A 24,556-nucleotide genomic window follows, 5' to 3' on the forward strand; every position below is an offset into this window, starting at 1 on the left:
TATGCATTTTCGGCTGGTGCGATTTATACTCCGAAAAATAAGGTAATCCAGGGATGTCCACAATTTTTCTGCAGGTGAGCTACTTTTCAACTGACCAAGTTGAGGGGATCTACCTCATTGATATATATTTAATTTGTATTTATTTATTTATGAAAAAGACGTTTTTGTTAACAAGTTATAAATAAATGATAAATGGGTTAAACTTGTATAGCGCTTTTCTACCAAGGTACTCAAAGCGCTTTGACAGTATTTCCACATTCACCCATTCACACACACATTCACACACTGATGGCGGGAGCTGCCATGCAAGGCGCTAACCAGCAGCCATCAGGAGCAAGGGTGAAGTGTCTTGCCCAAGGACACAACGGACGTGACTAGGATGATAGAAGGTGGGGATTGAACCCCAGTAACCAGCAACCCTCCGATTGCTGGCACGGCCACTCTACCGACTTCGCCACGCCGTCCCCTAGTTAAAGGTGTTTAATGATAATACAAGCATGTTTAACATATGGATTCCTTTCTTTCATGAAGACAAGAATATAAATTGGTGTATTACCTGATTCTGATGACTTGCATTGATTGGAATCAGACAGTGGTGATGATAACGTCCGCATTTTCAAATGGAGGAGAAAAAAAGTCCTCCTTTCTCTCCAATACCACATGGAAGTGGTTGGTTTTTGGCATCTTATTTGTCCAGCTTCCATACTTGTTTTTATACACTTTACAAGAAATACATTGGCGGCAAACTCCGTAGCTTGCTAGCTTGTGTATGCTAGCTTTCTGACTCTCTTATTTTGTTAGCGCAAGCAGGATGAAGCAGCGCTTTTATTGTGAAGACAGGAACTGTGCAGTCGGTCTTTAGAGTTTTGACGGCAGGTACGGCGCGAGAGTCTGTTGAAATAAAAAATGTTTCTCGCCTTTCTGTCGGTCATTTTTTATTAATAATGAGCTGGCAGCAGCCAGCGTCATCTCACAAGACCCTCGGGTGCCGTGAATGTCAATCAAGTGACGAAACTGATGTCTTGGTGAAGATTGATGATCGCTAATTTTTAGGTCTATTTTTTTAATGCCCGGCTGGTGATCGACTGACACACCCTCCGTGATCGACCGGTAGCTCGCGATCGACGTAATTGGCACCCCCGGTCTAAGCAGACTTCCCTTATAATTAACCTCTTAAGACCCAAGCTGTTTGTTTACATGCTTTTTTTATTTCTCTTTGCTATTTGGGCTTATTGGACCCTAATTAGAATGAAAACTAAGAATCATCTTTTGATATGATGTACTTAGTCCATAAGTACACAAACGTGTACTTCATATTTAGTGACATGCTAATTCATATTTTTACACTTTTTTTTTTCCAAATTCCATTGTATGTTATACTCTTCTGACACCACCAGATGGCAGTATAAGTGTCCACATAAGCAGCCATAAGACCCCAATTCAGTAGTGTACACAATTTTGGAAATAAGAGCTAAAAGGTGCTGTCCACGCATGTGGCCACTAAGCCTTTGGCACTCTCGATTTCAAATACCGGTACTGTATTAATTTGGGATTTTTTAAATGGCAAGAAAAATGCACTGATTTGATATTTTACCTCATGTGCCCTGTCCATCTTGCCTCAGATATTAAAAAATGCTTACGTAAAGAAATGCGAAATAAATCATCTGTGCTTTCCAAACTATGATTTTCAACTGTACCTTGTCTGTCGTGCTCTTGTGGAACTCCGGTCTGATAAGAATGGACTGCGGCCCACTGGACAGCTGTCGTTCATGCAGATAATGTCCTCCCGTCTCATGAGACAAGGTGAAGTCCCGGTCCCTGGGATGGGGGGCAGCAGAGAGCGCTGTGGGCTCACTCATGCGGCCTACTGTTCTTCCGGAGCCAGGCAGAAGTCCGCCGTTTTTCTTCCTCTGCATGGCAGGCGAGTAGCCTGACGCTTGAACTTGAGCAAAGTGCTCCGAGTAGGAGGGTACATTCAAATTGGACGAATGGTTGAAAGGATTGGATACTAAAAAAAGAATTCAAAGTAAGAAACGTTTTGAGAGATACAGTACAGGCCAAAAGCTTGTACACACCTTCTCATTCAATGCGTTTTCTTTATTTTCATGACTATTTAATAATAATAATAATAATAATAATAACTGGGATTTATATAGCGCTTTTCTAAGTACCCAAAGTCGCTTTACATGTTAAAAACCCATCATTCATTCACACCTGGTGGTGGTAAGCTACTTTCGTAGACACAGCTGCCCTGGGGTAGACTGACGGAAGCGTGGCTGCCAATTTGCGCCTACGGCCCCTCCGACCACCACCTATCATTCATTCAACATTCATTCACCGGTGTGAGCGGCACCGGGGGCAAGGGTGAAGTGTCCTGCCCAAGGACACAACGGCATGGTAAGAGGCGGGGAGCGAACCTGCAACCCTCAGGTTTCTGACACGGGCGCTCTACCCACTACGCCATGCCGCCCCTTTACATTGTAGATTGTCACTGAAGGCATCAAAACTATGAATGAACACATGTGGAGTTATGTACTTAACAAAAAAGTTTCCAGTTTCTTCAAAATAGCCACCTTTGCTCTGATTACTGCTTTGCACACTCTTGGCATTCTCTCAATGAGCTTCAAGCACACCTGTGAAGTGACTACCTCTTGAAGCTCATCGAGAGAATGCCAAGAGTTTGCAAAGCAGTAATCAGAGCAAAGGGTGACTATTTTGAAGAAACTACAATATAAAACATGTTTTCAGTTATTTCACCTCTTTTTGTCAAGTAAATAACTCCACATGTGTTCATTCATAGTTTTGATGCCTTCAGTGACAATCTACAATGTATAAATAGTCATGAAAATAAAGAAAACGCATTGAATGAGAAGATGTGTCCAAACTTTTGGCCTGTACTGTCTATTTTTTATAACATCCCGAAATGTTGCTGTTCATTCACCTCTTTGTGGGTTAAAGAACCGCCTCACTGTCTCCCAACCTTGCGAGCTTCCATAGAAAGATGATTTTCCAGCGCCTGTGGAGGACACTGCGTGCTGCACTCCGTTTGGCACAGGTGCGACCTGTCCTGCCGAGTATTGCGATCCATTAGTGTTCACCCTATCAACAGCAAGGACAGGATTCCTGGCGGCTGTGGGCTTCTTTCCCGCTGCTGTGCTGTGCTGTGAGGACGAGCTCGCCGCTTTGGTCTCCAGGAATCTGGCTGAAGTTCTGCGGTGAGGCAATGAAAAACATTAGGATGGAGGAATACATTCTTTCATAATACTGACACATTGAACAGGGGAATAAGTGCATGATTAAACATCTTCCTGCCCACACGATTGCATTGCATTTGCATCCAATGCGTCATTCGGCCGTCAGGGATGGTAACCTTTCACCTGAGCACAGGAGTGATATAGTTGCTGGGCAGGACGCCCACTTTGCCCGTTCTGAGCGACAACCCACGCAGCCAGCCTTCCTTGAACTTCCCGTACACTCCCACCATCTCGCCTTTCCTCAGCTCCAGCTCCTCAGGGCGATGTGGCTTATAAGAGTACAGCACTGCACACCTGAAGGGTGAAGTAACCTTTCGTTAGTAGATATTACCGTGGAACCAGAGTTAACATGTCCTGAATGAACACATCTGAAATCAGATGAAAAATGTCCTAGTAAAAAATATAGCTTCAATTTTAGAGTTTGAACCACCATCACACATGATAGCATATCACCCAGGAGCTCTGTTCAGAGCATCAATGGATTTTTCTTTGTCTTTTTTCCTCAACCAGTCATGCAGGGGCATTTTAAAAAAAACCAACATAGTTGTTTTTTGTTTTTTTATATATAGAAGCGCGTAAACCACAGGCATATTTACAATAAACGTGCTAAGAAACCTCTTTGTCATCACTTTCTTTGGAATTTTGTCTATAATTCACCATCCTTATGAGAGACAAGAACACATGTTTTTTTCTTAAAATGCATTCTAATTCGTAAATAAACGTAAATAAAAGTCATATTACAATGCCTTAATGTCTTTGCAACTATTCCGTCCATAAAAACCACTAAAAAAAACATCTAAAAACCACCAACAATATCTCAATTACATATTTAACTAAGTATTAGCAATATTGTTATTATAAACGCTAACATTAAGACCTAGCGGCACATTGATCAGATGGAGGTAACTTCCTAATGGTACTGTATTGACATCATGAGCTAGGGAGCTGCTCTCTTGCTTCTGAGCTTGTGAAAGTTAATTCTAGATTATAAATATTGTCTCTCACCTTGATAGTAAAAGGATGTGGACATAAACAGAGAAGTTGGTACACTTTGACAGCCAACTTAGACCCGCAAATGGCGAAAAAGAGTATGATTAATTCTTCATCTAAATGGGAAGATATGAACAACCCATCAGTAGGCATACCAGTGAAAGCAGACATTGTACAGTAAGTGATGTTTTATTATGCGTGTTGGATCTCATGGAGTCTGCCGTGAGAAGTAATGTTAAGGGAAAACGCCAACGTTGATGCATGTATGAAATTAACTCACTGCCGTATGCTTAAAATGACCAAAATACGTAAATATTACATATAATGTTTCTACATTATAAACTTACAGCATGTATATAAAACGTTGATAGAGGTATTTGGATGTTTTTTTAAGCGCTTTATAGGCGTAATAGAGCGACTGACTGAATCCATTGTAAGCGGACTTCTGCCAGCATATTTACTAGTTAGAATTCATAACAAAAGAAAAATATGTGTTTTCGTTTTAGTATTGTGAATGATAGGCAAAATTCTTAAAAAAAGAGAAGTTCCTTTGTTGGGTTTTTGTTTTACAGTGATCACCTTTTTTCTACATTTGTACATCTACATTCATGAGGCACATCTGCAATAAAAAACCAACCTGTTTCTTTATCATTCTGTGCTTAATTGTCTTTGATTGATTGATTGAAACTTGTATTAGTAGATTGCACAGTACAATACATATTCCGTACAATTGACCACTAAATGGTAACACCCGAATAAGTTTTTCAACTTGTTTAAGTCGGGGTCCACGTTGATCAATTCATCGTAGCTTTACTGTTTAATATTAATAATGCTTAGCTTAAAGGGGAACTGCACTTTTTTGGAATTTTGCCTATCGTTCACAATCATTATGAAAGACATAACGATGGATGTTATATATATTTTTTGCATTCTAAATATTAAATAGACTACCGTTCAAAAGTTTGGGGTCACATTGAAATGTCCTTATTTTTGAAGGAAAAGCACTGTACTTTTCAATGAAGATAACTTTAAACTTAACTTTAAAGAAATACACTCTATACATCGCTAATGTGGTAAATAACTATTCTAGCTGCAAATGTCTGGTTTTTGGTGCAATATCTACATAGGTGTATAGAGGCCCATTTCCAGCAACTATCACTCCAGTGTTCTAATGGTACAACGTGTTTGCTCATTGGCTCAGAAGGCTAATTGATGATTAGAAAACCCTTGTGCAATCATGTTCACACATCTGAAAACAGTTTAGCTCGTTACAGAAGCTACAAAACTGACCTTCCTTTGAGCAGATTGAGTTTCTGGAGCATCACATTTGTGGGGTCAATTAAACGCTCAAAATGGCCAGAAAAAGAGAACTTTCATCTGAAACTCGACAGTCTATTCTTGTTCTTAGAAATGAAGGCTATTCCACAAAATTGTTTGGGTGACCCCAAACTTTTGAACGGTAGTGTACATGCAATCAAAATTCTGCTTACAATGGTGCCGTTAGGAGCTGCGCAATTCCGTCTACAAAGCCCTTAAAAAAACAACCAAACATCTCCATTAAAATTTTACATACAAGATGTAAGTATATACTGTATATAATGCAGTAACCGACACATTTGTAACATTTAATATTTACCCATTTTGATATTTAAGCATAGGCGGTGCATTAATCTCAAAAACGCATCACAACGTTTGCTGCAGACTTCATGAGAGCCAACATAATAAAACATCACTTACTGTACAAGGTCTGCTGTCATTATGATGCCGACTACTAGGATCTTCATATATTCCCATTTAGGTGAAGAATGTCTCATAATCCTCATGAAGAAACGAGCTGAGGTGCGGAGGGACCAAGCGTCTTTTCGTGTCGTTCTGGCCATTTTCGGGTCCTAAATGGCTGTCAAAGTGTACCAACTTGTTGGAGTACCTACTCAGACGTCTCATGTCCAAGTGAGATGCATGATTTCTGATCTAGAATAAAACTTTTAGGGAGCAAGGAAGTCAGGAAGCAGCAGATGGGTGGGCACACACAGGAGTGATCACGGCGCAACTATAAATACTTTGTCCGCGTTAGCGCTTATAATAATAATGTCACTAATACCTGGTTAATAATCAAGTCACAAAATGTAAATGGAGTATTGTTGGTGTTTTTTTAATTTAATGAGTATTTATTGGATTTCATGGGCAAAATGGTGGAGATTCCATTGGCTCTGCTGTAAGTGGACTTTTATTTACATTTATTTAATATTGAGAATGCATAAAAAATAAAATCCATTCATTGTCATGTCTTTCAAAATAATTGTGGACGATAGGCAACATACCAAAAAAAAGTGCAGTTTCCCGTTACGTTAACACTTGTTTACACTATTCAGTTGTTTAAGGCCACAACCACTGGGCACATGATAATAGCCTGGGCTTTTGTAAAGATTTGAATTTTTTTTCTTGCATTTAAATCCGGCCGTTATAAAAGATGACGTTAAAGTTAGAATCAAATCAAATTTGCTGTCTAAGCTCAACAATAAAATAGTTTGAATCAAATTAGGACTGTGCAACATGACCTACGGGTGTAGGTCATGTTGCACAGTCCAAAAATGCAAAATGGTTCATTTCTCCTGGTAGCCAAGTAAGTGTTCGATGCTGGGCACTGTTAGCACAGATGTCATAAAGTCATCAAAGCTCACAATTTTGCATTCACACACAGCGCCAACATTTGGGAACCAGGATGAAGTGATAAAAGAAAGGTAAAAATATGATAAATATATTTTTTGGCAGCGTTGCACAAAGTGTTTAAGTTTCACTTTTGTATCTCGTAGCACAATTGTGGTGCATTCAAGGACCCTTCATTAAAGTTTGAAACATGCACGTCACTCGTTTTTAAAGACAGGGGAGGCTTTAACACCAGTATGTGCACTAATAATGATTATAATAAATAGTATAATAATGATTAGAGATGCAGGCCGATATTATCGGCCGATATATGCGTTAAAATGTAATATCGGAAATTATCGGTATCGTTTTTTTTATTATCGGTATCGTTTTTTTAAAAATTTTTTTATTAAATCAACATAAAAAACACAAGATACACTTACAATTAGTGCACCAACCCAAAAAACCTCCCTCCCCCATTTACACTCATTCACACAAAAGGGTTGTTTCTTTCTGTTATTAATATTCTGGTTCCTACATTATATATCAATATATATCAATACAGTCTGCAAGGGATACAGTCTGTGCTTCCTACATTATATATCAATATATATCAATACAGTCTGCAAGGGATACAGTCTGTGCTTCCTACATTATATATCAATATATATCAATACAGTCTGCAAGGGATACAGTCCGTAAGCACGCATGATTGTGCGTGCTGCTGGTCCACTAATAGTACTAACCTTTAACAGTTAATTTTACTAATTTTCATTCATTACTAGTTTCTATGTAACTGTTTTTATATTGTTGTACTTTCTTTTTTATTCAAGAAAATGTTTTTAATTTATTTATCTTATTTTACTAATTTTTTTAAAAAGTACCTTATCTTCACCATACCTGGTTGTCCAAATTAGGCATAATAATGTGTTATCATTTAATTCCACGACTGCATATATCGGTTGATATCGGTATCGGTTGATATCGGTATCGGTAATTAAAGAGTTGGACAATATCGGAATATCGGATATCGTCAAAAAGCCATTATCGGACATCCCTAATAATGATGTATTATGATTATTTTAATCCAATTCTACATGAATCAGCTAATCTTCCATTTACACTATGAAGTAAAGAGAAACTTGACATAGTCATATTTAGGTGGATAATGACAGCTTGTACTACATTCTGTCTATTTTATATTCAATTTGTTTGCACTATTTGGTAACAACAAGCAAGCAAAAAAACAGAACTCTGAAAACATAACAAAAAAAAACACCAAATAATTTAGGGGGGGGTTTAAGAATAAGGCCTAATAATGCCACTGATTTTAATGCTTGATGAAATACATTATTGATGAAACTAAGACATCCATCCATCCATCCATCCGTTTTCTACCGCTTGTCCCGTTCGGGGTAGCGGGGGGTGCTGGAGCCTATCTCAGCTGCATTCGGGCGGAAGGCAGGGTGCACCCTGGACAAGTAAACATGTAAATATTGTGGTTTTCTGATCACAGAGTGCATCATCTACTGTACTTCAAGGTTATCACCTTAGGAAAACTGGCACGTGCGGAAAAGGCTGTATCCGATCGATCGATGGCAGTACACGCATAAAGAAACTTGTTTACAATCACATATTCTAGATATATTAATCCCATCTTTAAATGTCAAAAACCTTATTAAAGTTGTTTTCCATACAACATCTTGGAGCCATTAAAAGCTGTATGCAAAATCCTCATTAAGGTGTTTTAAAAAGTTTATTTAAACCAAGATTAAGTCAATTATTCCGTGTTTATTACAAGTAAACATACATAGTGTATGTATGTGGGGTGGGGGCCCTTCATAATAATAAAAAAAAAAGATTAAAAACAATAAAAGGGGTACAAACAAAATCATGTTTAGGGCTACACAAAACCTAGTTATGACAGTTACGAGAAAATAACTAATATTTGCCTGTTTGGTTCATGTTTTTATGATGGATTTTAGGTGTATTTCCAATGTAACCTTTAATCACGGACTCACACACTGATGGACAGTTGCTGTGTGGTAGAGTTTTTGCTGTCTGCAGATGAGGAAGACATTTGGGGGTTCAACAGAGCCATCGAGATGTTGGGCGGAGCCTCGTTGGCCATCTTCTCATTCTGCAACGAGACGGAGTCACAATGATCACCATGTTGAATTTAAGAGGAGGAAAGAACTTTTGAACCCCAGAGCACTCAGAACAGATTAGTCAGGGTGGCGTTGGGAAATTCCAATAGCTCAAGAGAGGACACACTTTCAGAGTAGAGAGAGTAAAATACATTCACTCGCCACAAAATTAGGTACACCTGCACTGTCTAGTTCAGTGATTCTTAACCTGGGTTTGATCGAACCCTAGGGGTTCGGTGAGTAGGGCTCAGGGGTTCGGCGGAGGTCAAGACACACCCGACTCATCGTGTAAATAAAAACTTCTCCCTATCGGCGTATTACGGATACGGCAACAGCAGAAGTCAGACTGATTTGCAGGTGTGTAATTTGTTGTGAGTTTATGCACTGTGTTGGTTTTGTTGTTTGAACAAGGTGATGTTCATGCACGGTTCATTTTGTGCACCAGTAAAAAAAAAACATGGTAACACACTAGTATGGGGAACATATTCACCATTAATTAGTTGCATATTAACATGCAAATTAGTAACATATTGGCTCTTTAATAGTCATTATTAAGTACTTATTAATGCCTTATTCGGCATGGCCTTATTATAACCCTGACCCTCTGACCCTGGCCCTAACCCTAACCCTGACCAAATAACTTTAAATTAAGCCTTTGTTACTTACAATATGTTCCCCATACTAAAGTGTTTACAAAAACATAAATATGTCTTGAATTTGAAAAAATACAACATTTTATTTTTCATTAAAGAAGGGTTCGGTGAATGAGCATATGAAACTGGTGGGGTTCGGTACCTCCAACAAGGTTAAGAACCACTGGTCTAGTTTGATGCAATAGAAGGAAAATATATTTTTTATGACAAATTTTGATGACGATGTCTACAGGTTTAATTGTTTTGTTTCCATCCCGTACATTAAAGAGTAAACCACAATATTAAAACACTTGTCAGTAAAGTAAGTGCTGCTTTGGTTCAATACAAACCAAAGTACTACAAATGGTGATAATAATAGGAGAATAGTAAAAAACTAATAAAAAAAAGGCCACATTGACCCAAATAAGACAACCCTAAATATAAAAGATGATCCCTCTTTTTCAAGAGCCGTTCCAATATCCGTAAAATAACTAGTAGATTAAAATCAAAAATATAATTTCTCTGCTTTGTTGACCACTATTATCTTGAAATGAGGACCATAATTTCTCCTCTGGTATTTGATAACCTTTGAGACACTGTTTTCATTTCTGTCCATGTCACTGGTGTGTGTATGTGTGTGGGGCTGTGACAAGAAGACAACCTCTAACTGGCTTGGGAAGAGACGTTTGGTGCCACCTTCTGGTTTGCATGTACAACTAAAACATTTGTAATGGAAATTATTAGATTATATTTTTTAGGGTGTAAAATGATGATGTACTACATGTTATACAGTATGTATTTGTAATGTGTTAACTTGTCTATTAAACTATGTGGCACCAGAGAAATATGATACAACTAAAATACTAACTAGACGTATAAACTTGTCACCAAAAACAGATCTCATCTCGGGTATTTCTGAATTTGCATTGAATGATGCAATGTTTTGCTTCCGCAAAGGACAGATACAGGTTAGATATTTTCTAAATGGATAAAAATACTTACTGACTCAGGCTTCTAAAGATAGAAAATGTCGAGCGCTGCGTATTACGTCAGTCTAAAAATCACCCTGAGCTGTTGTATTGTGTTGGTATTAAAGTGTGTGTGTGACCACATCATTTACACTTGCTGCATTTGCTTTAATTCATCGGCCTGCGGTTCATATGTTTTATGTGAACACCATAACCATCAGTCATATTAAGTATTTACAGCATTTTCATTTCGCTTTCCTCCTAACCAGGTAAAAAACCTCATTGAGATTAAAATCTCTTTTGTGAGAGTGACCTGGCTAAGAGAGCAGCAAAAACAGGTTTCATAAATAAACAGAACAAAAACAGAAGCAGTCACACACTATAGTTAAAAGTACAAATTACTAACAACATAAGCATAAACAACACAAAGTAGGTAAAAAAAAATAAAATGTTTCAATAAAAGAAGTTAAAAACAAGTACAGTGCCAAAAAGAAACAGCTTCTTGATCCTTTAAAATGGCCTGACATTCCCCCAAAGTGATCAGTTCAGGTAACCTCAGCAGCAAATCTGAAGGCTTTTTTACTGAGATTTGTGTTGGCTCAAGGAACCAACACGCATATGCGACTGTGTAGATACATTCCACTAGATGTGATTATGTAATGGCAATGTAACAGGGAAGAAAGGGAGTCCAATAAGTGTGTGTGCATTTATCCTCACACATGTTAATGTCTCTCATGAATCTAAATAAATTACTGAAAATGTTACAGACACCTCCGATGGTTCTATGATGCAATGCTGACTGATCAACCAAACGGCATTTTTTTTTTTTGCTTATCGTTTACCGTCCTTATGTAAGACAAGCACACATATGTTTTTCTTTTTTTAATGCATTCTGAGTCATACATAAATTCGATCAAAAGTCCGCTTAAAATGGATCCTGTAGGAGTCGCTCTATTCCCCCTATAAAGCATTTTAAAAACATCCATGCACCTCCATCAATGTTTTATATACACACACTATATGTAATGTAGTACAAACCCCGTTTCCATATGAGTTGGGAAATTGTGTTGGATGTAAATATAAACGGAATACAATGATTTGCAAATCCTTTTCAACCCATATTCAGTTGAATGCACTACAAAGACAAGATATTTGACGTTCAAACTCATAAACTTTATTTTTTTTTTGCAAATAATAATTAACTTAGAATTTCATGGCTGCAACACATGCCAAAGTAGTTGGGAAAGGGCATGTTCACCACTGTGTTACATCACCTTTTCTTTTAACAACACTCAATAAACGATTGGGAACTGAGGAAACTAATTGTTGAAGCTTTGAAAGTGGAATTCTTTCCCATTCTTGTTTTATGTAGAGCTTCAGTCGTTCAACAGTCCGCTGTCGTATTTTACGCTTCATAATGCGCCACACATTTTCGATGGGAGACAGGTCTGGACTGCAGGTGGGCCAGGAAAGTACCCGCATTCTTTTTTTACGAAGCCACGCTGTTGTAACATGTGCTGAATGTGGCTTGGCATTGTCTTGCTGAAATAATAAGCAGGGGTGTCCATGAAAAATACGGCGCTTGGATGGCAGCATATGTTGTTCCAAAACCTGTAGGTACCTTTCAGCATTAATGGTGCCTTCACAGATGTGTAAGTTACCCATGCCTTGGGCACTAATGCACCCCCATACCATCACAGATGCTGGCTTTTCAACTTTGCGTCGATAACAGTCTGGATGGTTTGCTTCCCCTTTGGTCCGGATGACACGATGTCGAATATTTCCAAAAACAATTTGAAATGTGGACTCGTCAGACCACAGAACACTTTTCCACTTTGCATGAGTCCATCTTAGATGATCTCGGGCCCAGAGAAGCCAGCGGCGTTTCTGGATGTTGTTGATAAATGGCTTTCGCTTTGCATAGTAGAGCTTTAACTTGCACTTACAGATGTAGCAACAAACTGTATTTAGTGACAGTGGTTTTCTGAAGTGTTCCTGAGCCCATGTGGTGATATCCTTTAGAGATTGATGTCGGTTTTTGATACAGTGCCGTCAGAGGGATCGAAGGTCACGGTCATTCAATGTTGGTTTCCGGCCATACCGCTTACGTGGAGTGATTTCTCCAGATTATCTTAACCTTTTGATGATAGTATGGACCGTAGATGTTGAAATCCCTAAATTTCTTGCAATTGCACTTTGAGAAATGTTGTTCTTAAACTGTTTGACTATTTGCTCACGCAGTTGTGGACAAAGGGGTGTACCTCGCCCCATCCTTTCTTGTGAAAGACTGAGCATTTTTTGGGAAGCTGTTTTTATACCCAATCATGGCACCCACCTGTTCCCAATTAGCCTGTTCACCTGTGGGATGTTCCAAATATGTGTTTGATGAGCATTCCTCAACTTTATCAATATTTATTGCCACCTTTCCCAACTTCTTTGTCACGTGTTGCTGGCATCAAATTCTACAGTTAATGATTATTTGCAAAAAAAAAAAAAGTTTATCAGTTTGAACATCAAATATGTTGTCTTTGTAGCATATTTAACTGAATATAGGTGGAAAATGATTTGCAAATCATTGTATTCCGTTTATATTTACATCTAACACAATTTCCCAACTCATATGGAAACGGGGTTTGTAATAGGCACATTCATTATAACATGTAATGTTACGTATTTCTATCATTTCAAAATACGCATTAATTGAAAAAATGTATCACAACATTCACTTTTTCCTTCGACAACATCACTGATTACTACTCACTGCAGACTTCATGACAGCCAACAAACATAATAAAACTGTTGTCATTAAATGCCGACTGATAGGATGTTATATTAGAAGAAGAATGACTCATAATCCTCGATGAGAAAAAAGGGGGGTGGAACCAAGCATTTATTCAATTAATCAAAGTGTATTTATATAGTCCTTAATCGCAAGTATCTCAAAGGGCTGCACAAGCCACAACAACATCAGGGCAAGAAAAAAACTCAACCCAATGGGATACAATGAGAAACCTTGGAGGGGACCGCAGATGTGGGGACCCGCCCCCCCCTGGGAGACCGGTGCAATGGGCGTCCAGTGGATTTAGTTAATAGTGTGAGAGTCCAGTCCATAGTGGGGCCAGCAGGGGATCATCTTGAGTGGAGACAAGTCAGCAGCACAGAGACGTCCCCAACTGATGCACAGATGAGTAGTCCACCCCGGGTCCCGACTTTGAACAGCTAGCGCTTCATCTGTGGTCACCTAATAACCTCTCCATGCAGGAGAAGGGGGCAGAGCAGTGGGTCTTTTGACATTTTTGTGTCTAAATTGAATGCCAAAGTTGACCAATTTGTCAACTTATGTCCTCATTCTTCTACTGTCCACGGGAGAGGCATAATTCATAATCTTACACAAACTTTGAGGCGAAAAAGCAGCTCACCACGAGATGATGCCAATATAGTATCAACGAGCTTGTTAACTGTGACAATACGCCGCTAAAAATAGTTAGTCTGCGTTAGCAATTATAACAATAATATCACTAATACTTGGTTGCAATTCAGGTCACAAAATGTCAATGGAGTATTGTTGGAGCATTTTGGATGTTTTTGTAGAGGGCTTTATGAGCGGAAAAGAGGACCTCTCATTGGCTCCATTGTAAGCGGATTTTTATTTACGAGTTGGAATGCATTAAAAAAAGAATACATCCGTCTTCTTGTCTCTCATGATTGGAAACGATAGGAAAAAAATAAATAAAAAATGAAATGAATTATATTTATATAGCGCTTTTTCTCTAGCGACTCAAAGCGCTTTACATTGCCAAACCCATACATCCGTTAGGCTACTGTATTTTTTGGACTATAAGGCGCACTCAAAATACTTTCATTTTCTCAAAACTCGACAGTGCGCCTTATAACCCGGTGCGCCTAAGGTACGGAATCATTTTGGTTGTGCTTACCGACCTCAAAGCTATTTTATTTGGCACATGGTGAAATGGTAAGTGTGACCAGTAGATGGCAGTCACACATAAGAGATATATCTAGACTGCAATATGACTCAAGTAAACAACACCAAAATGTTATATGTTCCATTGAAAATATAGAACATTACACACGGCACTCAAAAATCTATCAAAATGTTTTAGTACGACTTTGGTAAGATATGAAGCCGCACCGCTTGATGGATTGTACTGTGCTTCAACATATTATTATGGTGTGTGTATAAGATAAGATATCCGGCGTTTTGTTTCGCAATATTATGCAAAAGCAACTTTTCTTACCTTCTGGTACCTGCTGATCTGTGTTTGGGATCTGTATAAGTCCTGAAAATTTGCGTGAGTCCGCCTTTGTAGTCCGTGCCGACACCGCAGTCGATAAGCTTCTTCCTTTTCTCTATCTTCTAGTTATGGGACATTCATCCTCCAATGTTGCCATTTGTAATATAAAGTAGTGTAAAGTTCTTACTTATATCTGTCAGTAAACTCGCCATGAAAGCGCTAAAACATACCGGTGTAGTGAGTTTACATTATTCACCCAAGGAACTTAAGTTATTAGAGAGTTACAGTCAGACAGTTTTTCACGGGACACATTTAAGGCGTTGTTATTGCACTTAAGAGCCACGGATGAGGAGATGCTGCTCCGTTATTGATTTAAATAAAGTCTGAATGACATTAAAACAGTTAGCTCCATCTTTTCACATTTCTTCCACTCCCGTCCTTGCACGCTACACCGCTACAACAAAGAGGACGGAGAAAGGACGCCGCCAAAGGTGAGCCACGTAAATAAGACCGCCCACAAAACGGCGCATCCTGAAGCGACAGTCAGAAAGCGGCTTGAAGATGATCTGTAAAACATCATCTATGCAACATTTTGACCAAATAACCACCATTTCATGTTATGTAGACCACAAGGAAGTGTTTTACATTTGTGTACAGCTCCACTAATGGACATTGGAGTGTTACTTTCAAAGGCAAAATTAAAGTATTGCTAGAAACATAATGTTATATGGGACTTCATTGTATTGTATGTATAGTACATGTTCCAAAAAGAAAAAAGCATAAAACACCACCAGAATTAGAGATATTACAAGTCAAAGTGATGAAGCTTAGTGTTACGCTCATGACTTGGTGTAACTCAACATTACCCTATAAGATGAAGGCAATTGCATTTTATTGATATTTGAAATGTATTCAATGTTTATAAATGAATATTTAAATATACTAAATGTAAAAAAGGGAATAAATATTCAAAATAAGATCATTAAATTAAATCTAGTTTGGTTACGCCATTATGAGCGCAACACAAGGTAGTAAAAGTTTCAACTACAATTCTAAATAAGATGTCAAAAGCAAACTGAAATCAAATACACACAGCTTAAAGATTGATCAATACCTATTTAAATTTAGTAATACATAAATATGATGATTTATCAAAATATAAAAGAAATATACCTGAACAGAACACTCATGATGGTTACACCAAAAAGTAACGCTATGAATCGCGTTTTTCCAAGTTTTTGGGGCATTTTTATGCTATTTCCAAGCATCTCCTTTTTATTATAATTGATTTTAAATGGTCAAACTACTGCATATTATATATGCATGCCCTAGTAAACAAAAAAAAAGTCATTTATTTTGATTGTTACATTTTGAAGTACATTTGTGCAGGTGGGTGCGAATGTACCCATTACCAGAGCTGTACACTTTTAGAAAAAATAAATAATAATAGGACTCCTTTTGCCTTTTGTATGAAAATAGACCTGGGAGCACTGGGAGCAGATGGGTAAAGTGTCTTGCTTAAGGACACAACGGCAGTGAGTAGGATGGGGGAAGAGACAATGGAAGGGAACCCTCAAGTTGCTAGCACGGCCACTCTACCAACCGAGCAGCCCCCCCCCAGACTGCAGTTCCCCTTTAAATCATATATCATGATCTACGTACTCGACTTTGTGGCATACTCATTCATTTTGTCACACTCTTTACAAAACAGAGACTTAATATTCTTTACTCTCCATTAATGTCCCAGTAAGGCTTGATGCTATTTAAAGCACAACCAGTGCTTAAAGAATTGATAGAGACCAGTGAAGCAAGAGCTTCCCTTTGTATAGCGGGAGCCTGGCTCATGAGGCTCCCTGGCCATTAGGCAGCGTGGCATAAACACATGCATTGAAAAAAGCCAACACGAAATATAAAAGGCAGCCATAATTAACAAGTAGTTGAAATAAGCTAAAAGTCACTTTTGAAAGGCAGTGCTGTGAGGCGCACATGTAAAAAGAAGATAGTTTGCATCGAGTATGACCTGAAGACATTCAAGCTTTCAGAGATGGTGGATATAAATCAGTGCGTGTGTGTGTGTGTGTAATTTCTCTATGATGGCTGACACTGTTCAGATGAGAAAATGTGAACAAACGCCTGACGAAATGAGGGCAATTAGTCATCTTTCAACACCATTAACTCCTGGCAAGTAATACATTGAGAGAGAAGCTTAACACGGCATTCTTCGTGTTTTCAATTATTGAGGCCCTTTCACTTCCCTGTGTCCGTTTTCTATTCTTGGTCTATGTTTTATCAGATAAAAGGAGGCCGTCTCACTCAAGCAGCAGTCACGCACTTGCGAGGTGCAATGAACCAGCAGGGGCTACGGTGTGTTTACCGTGCAAGGAGACAACACACTGTATAAAGGCCAACTTTTCTGTGATTTATGCTCCCATCAAAATTGTTCTAAATAAATAACATTGGACCATTTAGACTCCACCCAGGCAACAAACTTTTTTTTTTTGCAAGCTTTATTTGTATACTTTTTTATTTTATTACTTTGTAGAAACTGTTGCCTTTCTTGGCAGCAGTATCAATTATTGAAGAAATGCAGATAAAATGCATTAGGATTGAACTATTTTGCTTTTGGAAAAATTTACTGCAGTGTATAATGACTTGCAAATAACTTTCCAAGCTTCTATATCAGGCCTGGGCAATTATTTTGACTCGGGGGGCCAAATTTGGAGAAAAAAAAAAAGTGTCTATCTATTTTTAGGAACACTAATACAAAACCTCACAATAATGTCTGATTGAAAGCTAAAAACGTTATGACAGACTGCCTTAAAAAACGGAATGGAATTTTACAAGTTTCGATAAATGATAAAACACTGAATATTGACAACATATGAACGTCACACCCCCTCTCCATCGACATATTTTACAATCAAGCGAAACGCAACAAAAATGCAACAAACAGCGAAATATTTAAAAAAAAAACCCACCTATAATCTGATATACCACTAAGCTTTAGAATTTTGTTGTAAAAATCTCCTTCCGCGTCTGTCTCTGACACCCGCATTCAGAGCCGGCCCAAGGCATAAGCGTACTAAGCGCTTGCTTAGGGCCCCGCGACCACCAGGGGGCCCCCAAAAGCAATTAACAAAAAATTCTTATTTTTTATCCCAAAAATGTTTGCACATCGTTATGTACATTTACATAGTTTTAATATGTAGTAACTTTATATTTGTTTATAAACCGTTATGTTACCTTGTTTCTGGTAACTCTGTTCATTAATATTATTTAAGTATTTGCTTGATATTTAATTTAATTATGTTGTTTTTTGTACAATTGAATTTGTTCCTTTATTTCTATATTTAAGTGATTTTATTGTTGCACTTTGTTTTTCTTGCACTACAAATTATTTTTGCACATTGCTGTTTCAGGTTTTTGTTACCAAAAATAATAAAGTGAATCAGAATCAGCTTTATTGTCCAGTTATGTTTAACACACATGGAATTTAACTTCAGTAGACTGCGCTCTCTTTGTACAAAGTAAACATTAAATATGAACAATTAACTAAAAATATAAACTAGTAATTAAAGACTAATATGTACAAGACTGATGAGACAAGATGACACTTTTACTGTAAATACAAAGCTTTATCACTTGGACTGTTCAACCCCAGGCCACGCTTGTAGCTGAATGTTTTCTACATTTTAAGATTAGGAACCATATGTGGCACTCTGGACATCATTCGTTCATTCATTGGTATTATTTATGTTCTTAACTGGGCCACCCCCATATCTTTATAAATGACATGTCATTTGTAAAGACATGCCAGGCTGACAATAGGATAATGTAAACAACACTGCCAGAGCCGCAATGAGTTTATAGTAGGTGTGTGAATGATCAACAATCAATATTATTGGCAGAAATAGAGGGGCCCAAAATCTAATTTTGCTTAGGGCCCCATGGAGGCTTGGGCTGGCACTGCCCGCATTTCAGGCTGGCCGCTCTGGAAACACTCTGTGGAAACGCTTCCCACCCACACTGCTTGGTGCCTCGTCTGAGCTGCTGTGACGTAGATTACCATAGTCACTAGTATATCATGCAAAAGCACAGATTCCAGCCATTGAAATAAATACTTTGTATAGTTCAAGACTTACAGTAATTTGAAAACATCACTGCACATCATAAAGGCAGCTACAGTTTCCATCTTAAAGATCTAAAAAAATTATTTGTGAATGTCCGGCGGGCCAGATTGAAAATCTTAACGGGCCGCATGTGGGCCTTAATTTACCCAGGTCTGTTCTTTATTGTACTAGTAAACTATTTTTTTATTTATTTTTTTAAATCAGGGGGTCCCTCAATTGTGTATTGGAATATTATGTATTGTAGCTTACATTGTGGTCGCACCATACTGGTACTCGTAAAATGTCAATACATGTCAGGATGCTTTGTGAGATTAAAAAAAACTTAATTGCCTTACTAAACATATGTATTACAATTATATTTATATTAACAGATTTCAAAACTATCTAAATAAGTATCTGGTGGTTTAGTGAATACACATTTTGCCTTTGTTATATCAAACAATTTGTTTATCACATATGCTTATTAATCCTAAACATATTTCTAAATTAATTAAACTTTCAGCCAAATAGTATTAAAAAAAAGGAACAAAAAAAAAAAAATCACGACAACGGCAGAAGTTCGGTTGGCCAGCTCTGCAAACAAGTTGTCCCTTATTAAGGAGTTGGCAACGCTAGTGACGATTTATAGGCAATAGGATGCTGATATTGACTAGACCAGTGGTTCTTAACCTTGTTGGAGGTACCGAACCCCACCAGTTTCATATGCACATTCACAGAACCCTTCTTTAGTGAAAAATAAAATGGTTTTTTTTCAAATTCAATACAAAGTTATATGTTTTTGGTAACACTTTAGTATGGGGAACATATTCTAAGTAACAAAGACTTAATTTAAAGTTATTTGGTTAGGGTTAGGGGGTTAGGGCCAGGGTTAGAGGGTTAGGGTTATAATAAGGCCATGCCGAATAAGGCATTAATAAGTACTTAATAATGACTAGTTAAGAGCCAATATGTTACTAATTTGTATGTTAATAAGCAACTAATTAATGGTGAATATGTTCCCCATACTAAAGTGTTACCATGTTTTTTTTTACTGGTGCACAAAATGAACCGTGCATGAACATCACCTTGTTCAAACAACAAAACCAACACAGTGCATAAACTCACAACAAATTACACACTTGCAAATCAGTCTGAATTCTGCTGTTGCCGTATCCGTAATACGCCGATAGGGAGAAGTTTTTATTTACACAATGAGTCGGGTGTGTCTTGACTTACGCCGAACCCCTGAGCCCGACTCACCGAACCCTTAGGGTTCGATCGAACCCAGGTTAAGAACCACTGGACTAGACCAATGCACATAGGATATAATACTAGGCTTTTAATTTTATAAAAACTTTTCAGTCTCTGCTTCTTGCATTTAATTTAGGCGGCGCCGTAGTTTATGTGCTCAAAGCCGCAAGAGGGCTGGATATAAATCTTACAACACATTAGTTAGCGAAAGTTAGGTCACTTTAAAAGCATCTTTTGAAGATGCGCAGAAAAGCCTGCTTATTTACAAAGCTGTCCTCAGTTTAGTGGTGGCCGTATACACAGGGCAGGCTAATCTAGCTAGGAGCGGTGAGAGGCGCTCATGAGGTTTTTCCTCTATGGCATCATGAAAATCAGAACTACAACACAGAGCTGTTGTCTGAATGGTCATAATTTGCAGCACTGCCCATTATTACTTCCGCCAGAAGTTATGTGATCGTTGCGGCTTGTTTGTCTGTTAGTTAGCAATATAAATTGAAAAAGGTATCGACGGATATTGATGAAACTCTCAGGAAATGACCGAAATGGATTCAATAATAAGTGATTAGATTTTGTTTGGAGGGGAGTCAGATCACGTCTGGATTCAGGATTCCTCAAAAGGTTTTAGTTTGACTTCTTCCTGGACACTTAGAACAAAGCTCCATCCCACAATAACCATTACTTCCTTTATGGGGCTTGTCTTTGCCTGCACTTGATCAGAGTGTGCGGTCTTGAAGCAACTCATGAGTTCGACAATCGCCCCTCATCAGTTCACAGCTGCCAGCCTTTGGCGAACAGTGGCTCTCTATCCTCATTAGAGTCCTTTACTTTCATTTGACACATGTCTGTGCTTCCTTGAGACTGGAATTTTGTCTTTTTCACTGCCTAGTCACTTACTACAGCAAAGTGCACGGCTCAGCTCTCAGTTCAAAGAAATCTGTTTTGATACATGGTTAAACTATCTAATGTTTGTCTTTTTATATAGCATTAGTATTCCTATTTCTACCACTTGGGACATTTCCCCTTAATTGCTTCTAATTTGACCAATGTATTGCCATTGTGTATACAGCACGTCACTTTTGATCAAGAGGTCAGTTTATACCAACCCTGCTTCTTGGTGATAAATAAGTTTCAGTGTTATTGACTTTTCATACACCTAATTCAGGCCTGGGCAATTATTTTGATTTGAGGAGGGGCAAAATTTTGAGAAGAAATGTGTCTGGGGTCCGGTATATCTGATTTTTAGGAACACTGATACAAAACCTCACAATAATGTCTGATTGAATGCTAAAAACGTTATGACAGACCGCCTAAAAAAACTGAATTTTTTTTACTGAATAAGACACCCAGAATGTACATGAAAATAAAGAATGTGGGATTTACAATATTAACTATGAATGATAAAACACTGAATATTGACAACATTTGAACATCAGACCCCCCCTCGATCAACATTTTACAATCAAGCGAAACGCAACAAAAATGCAACAAACAGCGAAATATGAACGCGGAGGGTAAAAAAAACCTCACCAACAATCTGACATATCTGATATACCACTAAGCTTTACAACTTTGTTGTAAAAATCTCCTTCCGCGTCTGTCCCTGACACCCGCATTTCAGGCTGGCCGCTCTGGAAACACTCTGTGGAAACTCTCCCCACCCACACTGCTTGGTGCCTCGTCTGAGCTGCTGTGACTTAGATTACCATAGTAACTAATTAGATTACCATAGTAACTAGTATATCATGCAAAAGCTCGGATTCCAACCATTGAAATACTTTTAGTTCAAGACTTACGGTCATTTGAAAACATCACTGCACATCATAATGGCAGATACAGTTTCCATTTTAAAGATCAAAAACAATTATTTGTGAATGTCCGGCGGGCCAGATTGAAAAGCTTAACGGGCTGCATGTGGCCCCAGGGCCTTAATTTGCCCAGGTCTGACCTAATTGAATGTTTAGGTGTGCATTTAAAGCTCAAACTTACATGGGCGGGGGGGGAGGTGTCTAATAATTTTGACCCTTACAGTTTTGGTTAAAACTTTCATTAAGACATCTTGAACATTTATTTTACATTTAAACATGTATCAAAATGAGACCGTGTAATGAAAGAATAGTTATGTTATTAATATTGCAAACATGGGGCCAATTTTCGGAAATGTTCAAAAGTTCCTAGGGTGCTAATAATGTCCTCAAGTAAAAAGACATTATTGGGCGTTTTTTTAATCTTTTTTTTTTAAGGTATTTATAGACATTACCTGTATTGTTAGCTGCCTTGTGCTAGCAGTGTTTTAGGCAAGGCAAGTTTATTAATAGAGAACAATTCTTACACAAGGCAATTTAAAGCGCTTTACAGAAAATTACAACAAAACAAAAATAAATAAAGAATATAAAATGAAAAACTGAAATAAAAAAAATACCATCTAGAAACGCACAGAACAGGGAAAGGTGTAAATGAGGGGCACATTTATTTATTTTTTTTTTTTTTAAATGTGCAGCGTTCCTTTAACTTCTTTGCAGGAAAACATAGTAACTTTTAGTATTTGTCGAGAATTGTTTCATATTGCACTATTTTAAGTTTATAGGTTGGTCAATCTTAAATCCTTGCACTACCTTGATGTCATCTTCGTGAGAAAGAAGAAAGAACATCCATCTGTTTTAGCTGGATTAAATATGCTTGTTATTGTTTATTTCATTACTATTTGTATTGTTTTGTAGAAATCATCCAAATAAATACAAAAAAACACAGCGGCATTAAATGTAAATTGTGTTTACCCTAATTGTTCTGGTCAATATACAGACACCTCCTTCACAAGGTTTTTTTCTAAGGGTTCTTTACTATTGGGAGGCAGGTCGTGGCGGAGGTCTGAGCTGTCAAGTGCTTTTCTTGTTGTTACGTTTATGAAGGCAACACACTACGTAGTGGAGAAAAACCCTCCAAAAATATTAAGCTTTGACAAGTCAGTCTGATGAATCATGTTTACATAATTGGTAATCATGAGGCTGTTTTAATCTGTATAATTAATTTTTTGCGTTAGATTATTTGCTCCAACGTAGATTTACAAACAAAGTTCAAGTATAAACAGTGTTATGTAATATTTAGGGCTATAGTTCTATTTTCGTAGCCTCCCACACAGATCAAGGTCACTTACTGATCCATCCATTTTCTACCGCTTATTCCCTTCGGGGGCGCGGGGGGCGCTGGAGCCTATCTCAGATACAATCAGGCGGAAGGCGGGGTACACCCTGGACAAGTCGCCACCTCATCCCAGGGCCAACAGAAATAGACAGACAACATTCACACTCACATTCACACAGTACTGATGAGGGAGTAAAATCTAAAAAACAAAGGTAGATGTTATGAATATGATCTTATTTCATCAGGATTTAATGCAAGAGAAAACAGACAGAATGGCTTATTAACAATGACGTGAAATGTCCTACAGTAGGAGACTCAAGGAATTGTAGGAGCACTGCTGCCCAATGAAAAGGATGTCTCCAAATTTTGTCCATTTGTCATTCAAAATCACTCAACACTTTCTTGGTCTTTAAAGGCCTACTGAAAGCCACTACTACCGACCACGCAGTCTGATAGTTTATATATCAATGATGAAATCTTAACATTGCAACACATGCCAATACGGCCGGGTTAACTTATAAAGTGCAATTTTAAATTTCCCGCTAAACTTCCGGTTGAAAACGTCTATGTATGATGACGTTTGCGTGTGACGTCAATGGTTGAAACGGAAGTATTCGGACACATTGTATCACAATACAAACAGCTCTGTTTTCATCGCAAAATTCCACAGTATTCTGGACATCTGCGTTGGTGAATCTTTTGCAATTTGTTTAATGAACAATGGAGACTGCAAAGAAGAAAGCTGTAGGTGGGATCGGTGTATTAGCGGCTGGCTGCAGCAACACTACCAGGAGGACTTTGGAGTTGGATAGCAGACGCGCTATCCGACGCTAGCCGCCGACCGCATCGATGATCGGGTGAAGTCCTTTGTCGCGCCGTCGATCGCTGGAACGGAGGTGAGCACGGGTGTTGATGAGCAGATGAGGGCTGGCGTAGGTGGAGCGCTAATGTTTTTATCCTAGCTCTGACGAGGTCCCGTAGCTAAGTTAGCTTCAATGGCGTCGTTAGCAACAGCATTGCTAGGCTTCGACAGGCGGCACAGCATTAACCGTGTAGTTACAGGTCCAGTGTTTGGTTCGGTGTCTCCTGATAGGAGTATTGTTGATCTTCTGTCTATCCTTCCAGTCAGGGGCTTATTTCTTTTGTTTCTATCTGCATTTAAGCACGA

At 38.2% G+C, this 24,556-nt stretch overlaps 1 protein-coding gene across 4 annotated transcripts in view; it reads right to left on the bottom strand.

The window, feature by feature from the left end:
* The window catches only part of sh3rf2 (SH3 domain containing ring finger 2), a 65,376-nt gene that overhangs the window by 8,813 nt on the left and 32,007 nt on the right, over positions 1 to 24,556 (bottom strand). For all 4 annotated transcript variants that reach the window (XM_062045855.1, XM_062045856.1, XM_062045854.1 and 1 more), the window contains 4 exons: positions 8,912 to 9,030; positions 3,378 to 3,548; positions 2,942 to 3,210; positions 1,698 to 2,008 (listed from right to left, as the gene is read on the bottom strand). In XM_062045855.1, the coding sequence (XP_061901839.1) occupies positions 1,698 to 2,008; positions 2,942 to 3,210; positions 3,378 to 3,548; positions 8,912 to 9,030 (870 nt within the window). The remainder of the gene's footprint in view (positions 1 to 1,697; positions 2,009 to 2,941; positions 3,211 to 3,377; positions 3,549 to 8,911; positions 9,031 to 24,556) is intronic.

Source organism: Entelurus aequoreus, linkage group LG04 (genome assembly GCF_033978785.1).
Source record: "Entelurus aequoreus isolate RoL-2023_Sb linkage group LG04, RoL_Eaeq_v1.1, whole genome shotgun sequence".
Classification (NCBI taxonomy): Eukaryota; Metazoa; Chordata; class Actinopteri; order Syngnathiformes; family Syngnathidae; genus Entelurus; species Entelurus aequoreus.